The sequence below is a fragment of the Pinus tabuliformis genome, chromosome 2_2 (genome assembly GCF_031772625.1).
Source record: "Pinus tabuliformis cultivar Carrire ecotype Pingquan chromosome 2_2, CPIR1, whole genome shotgun sequence".
NCBI classification, from domain to species: domain Eukaryota; kingdom Viridiplantae; phylum Streptophyta; class Pinopsida; order Pinales; family Pinaceae; genus Pinus; species Pinus tabuliformis.
The window spans coordinates 1,132,988,534-1,132,996,053 of NC_142300.1; the positions used below are offsets into that span (position 1 = coordinate 1,132,988,534).

At 39.9% G+C, this 7,520-nt stretch overlaps 1 protein-coding gene across 1 annotated transcript; it reads right to left on the reverse strand.

The window, feature by feature from the left end:
• Window positions 1-2,785: 2,785 nt before the first annotated feature.
• Window positions 2,786-6,241, reverse strand: LOC149197372 (uncharacterized). Its single transcript, XM_089408670.1, has 2 exons — window positions 5,300-6,241; window positions 2,786-3,049 (listed from the first exon to the last, which is right to left on the reverse strand). Exons 1-2 carry the CDS (start codon window positions 6,239-6,241, stop codon window positions 2,786-2,788), a joined length of 1,206 nt encoding a protein of 401 aa, XP_089264796.1.
• Window positions 6,242-7,520: the final 1,279 nt, after the last annotated feature.

Consider the following 7,520-nt stretch of genomic DNA (forward strand, 5'->3'; position numbering starts at 1 on the left):
GGGATATACAAATATTTTGACTTTGAATACCATTATGGTTTTTTTAGCATGTGGTATTTGATGATAAGCCATAATATTGGTCTATGGTATTGTAACAAAGCCTATTTACATAATAAGAATCTTCATGGTAAAGTGAGTATGCATATCCATGGTTAAGAATGTTGTTACATATTCTTTTAAATTATATATGTTTAATTCATATATTAATTATTTTTATAGTTATTATTAATATAATAATTTAAACAAAACTCTAATTTAGTAAATTTTTATGATTTTATTAATTATGGAAATGTTAGATGTATCATGAGATAGGTGTTCTAATGTCTATCATAAATTAATGTATACTAACATTTACCAACCATTTACTTTATGATAACCATGGAAAAACATGTGTTGGATGGATAATTTGAGGTAAATTCACAATTAATTTGAATACAATGTGAAAAGAGTAGGGGTATATATTTTATATTTGTAAAAATTTTGTGAGTGTGAAATTTGAGTATCTCTAAGAATTTTTCTAAGAGTGGCAATGTTCAATTCTATTTTTCGGTCTAGAATTCCTTTAACAATTTTTTACATTTGTAGAGAATGCATGATTCTTGTGTATGGCTATATATATATATATATATATATACATATATATCACTAAAGTCATTATAGCCTTGAAATTACAAGACCGTTAGTATAGGGTCTGAGGGTCTTTGACATAATTGAACCTTTTTTTTTTAAGATTGTAGATCTTGATTTATACTATTGCAACTTACATTTTTTTATTTTTAAATGAGTAAGAAGATAAAAAGTTATAACAAAAACAAAAGGTATATATATTTTTAAATTCTAATATATGTGAAGGAAAAATTAAATTAAAAGTAGTAAACAATATTTACACCTATAGGCATCCTCTATTAGAAATGAGCTATAAGAATTATTGATCAATAAATACCATTCATTATTTAGGGAATATCTTCATCATCTCCATTAAAATGACAATCATTATTCAAAGAATATCATCATCATCTCCATTAAGATGACAACTTAGTTTTAATCAATTAACTGTGAAAGATCCCTTTAAAAGGATCATGTGGTTCTTTGAATCCTAGTTCATGGCCCATAGGCTCGAGAAGCTTCATTCCGAGCTTAAATTCATTGTTTTTGTTTTCCTCCCCTAGCCATGTTATAGACACCCAAATCATTTTTATTATGAAAAGCATATTAATGGCACTAAAGATCCCCTACAAAGTCTTGTGTGTTTTTTCCAGAGTTATTGCATGAATTTGGATCTCAATAAGATTTAAATGGGGACTTAACACCTTATGTTCCTTTCCTAACCAGTTCAAATCCTTGAGTGCATTACATGGTGTAGGAAACCTCCTAATGGTACTGAGGCCTAACTTGGAGGCTTTGAGACCTACATGTTGTGCTCAAAATCTAAGAATGGCACCCATACAACACTTGGAGACTAGGGATCCACTAGAATGGATCTATGTTTTGGTTCAAGGCATGGTACATGGCCATAGAGTTTCAGAATATTCATTTAAGGCACATGATCTTTATTTTTTTCATCAAGCTCTATTGGGGTCCTTAGACTTATTCATATTATGTAAAACATACTAATGGTGCCCATATTGTAGGAATAAGCCAATCTAAAACATTTAGGAGGTTAGATGTGGTGGTTTGAGACATCATCATGGATATGTTTTTTTTAAACAAGAACGGGTAATGGATATATTGCCAAAGGTGGAGCAAGCTCCTATTACAATCGACCATAACTTAAAAAACTGAGCAATGAGAGTGTTCTGGGAGTGTAGTCCCTTCTCGAATTCTTATATTAAAAAATTCATTGAGTTCTTTGGTTATTCTTGAATACTGTCTTACGTATTGTCCCTATAGAAAAGCAAATTTACATAACATTGGTCGTTCTGCTTGTTATTCCTTCTGCTTTCTATTCCTTCTGCTTGCCGCTCCGTCTGCTTACTATTCCTTTAGCTTGTTGTTCCTTATTCTTGCTGTTCCTTCTACTTGTTGTTCCTTCTGCTTGTTGTTCCTTCTTTTGTTTGTTGTTCCTTCGCCTGCTGTTCTTTCAGATGCTATTCCTTCTGCTGTTGTTCCTTTTGTTTTCTGTTCCTTCGGGTGCGGTTCCCTTCGCTGTTGTTCCTTCTATAGTTGTTCCTTATTCTTGTTGTTCCTTTGGATGTTGTTCCTTCTGTTGTTGTTCCTTCGGCTTGTTGTTCCTTTTGCAGTTGTTCCTTCTGCTCGTTGTTCCTTTCACTACTCTTCCTTCTGCTTATTGTTCCCTCTTCTTGCAGTTCCTTATGCTTGTTGTTCCTTCTGCTAGCTGTTCCTTCCGTTGTTGTTCCTTTTGGAGCTGTTCCTTATGCTTGTTGTTTCTTCTGCATTTTGCTTGAAGTTTCTGAATGTGACTTGTTAAATTCCTAATACAACTCTCACTCTGAATATTGGGGCCAGTGGGTGCAGATCTATCTGTTATAGGATGGTTAAAGCAAAGGATGAGTCAAGCAGGGTCCTCCATTAAGGCTAAGATTTCCTTGAGACAACAGAAAACTTTTATTTGCCAGTGAATTTGCTTGCTTATTTAATTCCCGCAGAATGTGGTAAGAGTCGACTGTGTCAAATTTTTTCAATAAGTTCCGAATTCACTACAAGGTTTTTTTTAAAGCAGGGTTATGAAAATGATCTTCGGAATTTAAGAGATTAATCAGAAGCTCCAAGTCTCTAAATATTTGAATTGTTTTATAACCTAGCTCCTTTGCAATCTAGCAAGCTTTTAAGAGACTGTAACTCTCTGCTTGATGTTCGAACTTATGCCTAGTCCCCAACTGAAGCTGGTTTTATTCGATCTATCTGGGAAGAGAATCAATCTCCCTGTGCCTGCAGTTCCTGGGTTCCCCTTAGACGCTCCATCGAAGAAGATAGTGGCTTTTGAGGTCCCCTGCCACCACTTGAGAAAGTCACCTTCAATGAGACGTAGTCGCCAAGTTGGAGCATTCTTTGCTAACTGAATCTTTCCTCTCACCTGGCGTGCAGGATCCTATCCACACAGAAGCTTCTGGAGGTGGAGAGGAGTCAAACACTATTTTATCTACTATTTCCAGTAGGATGGATTTCACTTTGGCAACCACTTCCACTGATTTCAGGAGTCTGTTGTTGAAAATGCAATCGTTTCTAGCCAACCATACTTTCCACCAAAGGAATTTTGGAATAGCTTGCCAAATGCTTTTCCAGGCTATGTTTTTAGTTTTTTTCTCAGGGTTTTGATCTGCCTAGGAGGTGAAGAGGGCAAGGATTGATATTTGGGGGGGGGGGGGACACTAAGCCCGTGGAGGACCATCTTCCAGACTACTTGTGTGAAATCGCAGTCAACTAGTAAGTGGTCAGTTGTTTCAATAGCAGAATTGCATAGGAAACATCTAAAGGGGCCGAGGAACCCTCCTTTGTTCAGATTTTCTCTTGTTAGTGCCTTTTTGTGCATGAGTAACCAAGTGAAGAAATTCGCCTTTGGTAGACTAAAGGGGGACCAAACGGATTCCCAGAGCTTCGGAGTTAGCAAAGGCGCATGTATAGCTTGTAAAGAGGAGAATCCTTGAGCTGCTGTATATATTCCTGTTCTTCCCCACCCCCATTTGTCTTTGGATGAGCGATGGACAGGGGCAAGACCAGAGGGTGCTGCACATAACAAGTTTTTTTGGGATTCTAGGTGGTCGGGAACCCCTAGAAAAGTCCACCCTACCCAATTCCCTTTGTTGTCCTAAGAACAAATATTTGCTAGCTGAAGGAGACCTTTGTTCACTAGCTAGATCTTTATATTGTTGCAGGAATTTAGGGTGGCCAAAGGGGCATTCCCTTGTATGGTATCCTCCCACAGTAATGTTCTTTGTCCATTGCCTTGAATTCTATATAAATGTTGTTGTACTGGTCGATGCTTCTTCAGACTAAATTCCATATTGTTGTTCTTGTTGGAGTAGATGCTATTGTGAGGTTTCTTAGGGAGCTTCCTTTAGGTATCTCTTCTAGAGGATCTTACTGACAGGATGATTTTTATCTGCATACAGTTTCCATATGATTTTTCCACCAAAAGCCAAATTTTCCAGGCCTGGATCTCGAATGTGTAACCCACCTTGTTGGAATGGTATTTTTAGGATATCCCGACTTACCAGATGTAACTTTCTTTGGTTGCCCTTGCCTCCATTCCAAAGAAAGTCCCGAAGAAGCTTGGAGATCTGTTCCATGATAGTCTTGGGTGCTAGCAGGAGGGAAGACTGGAATATGGGGAGGGTAGAGAGGACTGCCTTTATCAAAACCATGTTTCCAGCCTTTGTTAGCCATTGGCCTCCCCAATATGCTATTTTTTCTTTTATCTTTCTTATTACTTCAGTCCAAAGGCAGGGAGGGCTTCTTCCCAGGGTTAAGGGAAGGTTTCGGTATTTGATCTTTTCCCATTTGTCATACCTAGGGAAACCCAATATGTAGGCAATTCGAAGGATAGTTGGGTGATCTACATTCCAGCCGTAGACAACACTTTTTCTTTTGTTGATCAAGGCTCCTGAGATTAAGCAGTAGTGATGAAGAATTTCTTTGAAAGCCTTTGCTATGTTAATCGAGGCACCTCCCAAGAGGAGAGAGTCATCCGCAAATAGGGCATGATTTATTGGATCCACTCCTCTTGCTGCTTTGATGCCTGGGATAGAGCCTAATTTCATTTCCGCTGTTAGCTTTCTGCTTAGGGATTTTGCCAACAAGATATAAAGAAAGGGTGACAATGGGCACCCTTGGCAGAGCCCTCTTGAAGCTTGAAAAAAGCTAGCCAGTCTGCCATTGACCAGGGGCACTATCCAAGGTCTGCGAGTGCAAGCTTTTATCAAGTTGAAAAACTCAGCACTAAAACAGAAGGAGAGAGGGATTTTATAGAGGAATGAAAGTTTAACCCAGTCAAAAGCATTTGACATAACCAACATGATGAGCATGCCTTTTTCCTTCCGAGAGTGGCTAGAGTGGAGGGCTTCTTGCACTTGGATCACATTGTCTATGAGGTGTCTTCCTTTGACAAAACCGCCCTGCAGAGGGGAGATTAGGTTCCCTAATAGAGGCTTGATTCTATTGGCTAAGAGTTGGCAAGGATCTTGTAGGAGGCATTGCAGAGAGAGATAGGCCAGAATCTGTCGAAAGTCTCAGGGTTAAATTCTTTCGGGATTAGGGCAAGGAAGGTGGAGTTGGTGCACCCTCCCACTTTGGCTTTCTTTTGGAAGGCTTTTACCATTCTGAGGAGATCAAGTTTTATTACATTCCAGCAAGCTCTGTAAAAATGAATGGTGAAGCCATCCGGCCCAAGGGCTTTATCTGGCTCCATTGACCAAATGACTTCCACTATCTCTTTTTCTGTAAAAGGCTTCAATAACCCATCGTTTAAATCTACTGTGACAAGTGAGGGGATATTTGACAAAAAGTCAGCAGCCAGGTCTTCGTCGGAAGAACCATCCTCCTGGAACAAATGCTGAAAATGGGATGTGGCAGCCTGTTTTATGAGCGGTTGTCCTTTGATAACTTCCCCTTCACTGGTGGATATTTCGAAAATGTGATTCCGAGAGAGACAAGCTCTACATTGTCTGTAAAACAATGTTGTGTTTCTGTCTCCAGCTTGCAGCCAAAGGCTGCGAGACTTAAGGTGCCAGTATTCCTCTTCCTGTCGAAAGGAAAGAAAAGAGTTGAACTGGGCATTCTGTTCGATGAGCAACTGAGCTTTGGTGATTTCAGTTCCTTCCATGCCTAATTGGATCTCGGCTAGAGCCTGGACAGTCTTTTGTCTAGAGCTCGTTGGAGTCGATAGGGGTTTTTTTTCTGCCCAAGATTTTAGATTAAACTTAGTGTATTTGAACTTCTGCTCCCACACAAAATTAGGGGATCCTTCAACTGGTTGCAACCAAGCGAGAGCCATTGTGTCCATAAAATACTCTCTCAATACCCAAAGAGGGCTGAATCTAAAGGGAATAGGTCCCAAGTCCTCCTCTTTTTCTAATAGCAGCGAGATGGGGTTGTGGTCATATGTTATTTTGGGCAGTATTTTTGAAGAGATTAAATGCTTCCCCTCCATCAAAGTACTTTGAACTAGAAACCGGTCTAGACGAGCAACAATATTGGCATTGCCAACTCTATTGTTGGTCCAGGTATAACGACCTTTCTTGGATTTCAAGTCAAGTAAGTCCCATGCGAGAACCAAAGACTCCATTGAGACATGGAAGGGATCTTTACCCCATACTCCACGTTTTTTCTCGTTTGGATCTAGTGTGATGTTAAGGTCCCCTGCCAGAATGATGTTTGGGGGGGAGTAGATTTCTAAGAGTCTGAGAGAGTATGCCAACAGTCCTTCTTTTCCAGGAAATTAACAAGAACATATAGATTGAAGAGAGCTAAAGAAATCTTACTTGGGAGGTGTAGAAGATCTGTGTATATCCAGTGTTTGCGAAGGAGTTCTTCAGCTGAAACATATTCTCCGACCATAAGGTTGCAAGGCTCCCTGAAGTACCTCGGGCGCTGACCGCTTTTCTTGAGTTCTTTTTCCACTTGGTACGACTTAACGATAGAAGAGCATCTTCTTCTATCTTTGTCTCTTGGAGCAAGAGGATATGTGAGGGTTCCATTCTTAATAAATCTTTTACTGCTTCAACTTTCATAAGGTTCCCCAAGCCCCTGCGATTCCAAGAGACAATCTGCATTATTTACTAGGGAAGGAAGGAGTAGACCCTCCCTTTGTGGGTCGGGTCCTTGTGTTTCTGCCTAATGACATTTCGATTGTGGACTGACTACCCTACATCTTTAGTTGTTCCGCCTCTTCTTCTCTGATCTCCTTACAAGACTTTCTTCTTGCCTTTTTATTGGGTCACTCGAAAGAGTCGTCTTCGGAAGAACTAGGACTGTCTATCAGCTTTTACTTTTTAGTCATTTCTGCATAAGAGGGTGGAGAAGTGGTGCTTGCTGGAGGGCCCTGATTTTCCTGTTGGGTTACATATACACCCAAGGGATTTATGTAGTGGTTTCTCCTGTTTGTTCCTGAGGTCCTGAGTTTATTTCTGCATCTGCTAACTTTTCCATATACTATTGCACCTCTCCCTCTTCATGTTCTGGTTGGTCGTCTGGAGGATTTAATGCAACAAAAGGATTTGTAGAGATGGTGGCATTTGTTGTGTCTTGATCTTCGGGTAGACTCTTCCCAACGGAGGGTCCTCCGTTCTCTGGATTCCCTCCTTTCCTTTTCACTCTGTTGGTCTGTTTCAATGTGCTTGGTTTTCGGGCTTGTGTCCACTGATCGCCCTTATCTTTTTTTGTTTCTTCCTTAGTTTTCTTCTTGCAGTTTCGAGCGAAGTGACCATAGCCGTGACAGTGTCGGCACTTGAAGGGGAGCTGTTCATAATCAAGTTCCTGAATGTGAGACCAGCCAGCTATGGTAAGTTTAATCGCCTCACGCAACCCTATCTCCAGATCGACTTCAACACATATTTTGGCACATG

Excerpts from the sequence above, each read along its gene's own strand:
- LOC149197372 (XM_089408670.1), bottom strand. The coding sequence starts at position 6,241 with ATGGAGTCTTTGGTTCTCGCATGGGACTTACTTGACTTGAAATCCAAG. Across the intron at positions 3,050-5,299 it reads TTTACAGAGCTTGCTGGAAT|GATCCTGCACGCCAGGTGAG; the intron begins GTAATAAAACTT and ends CTGTGTGGATAG.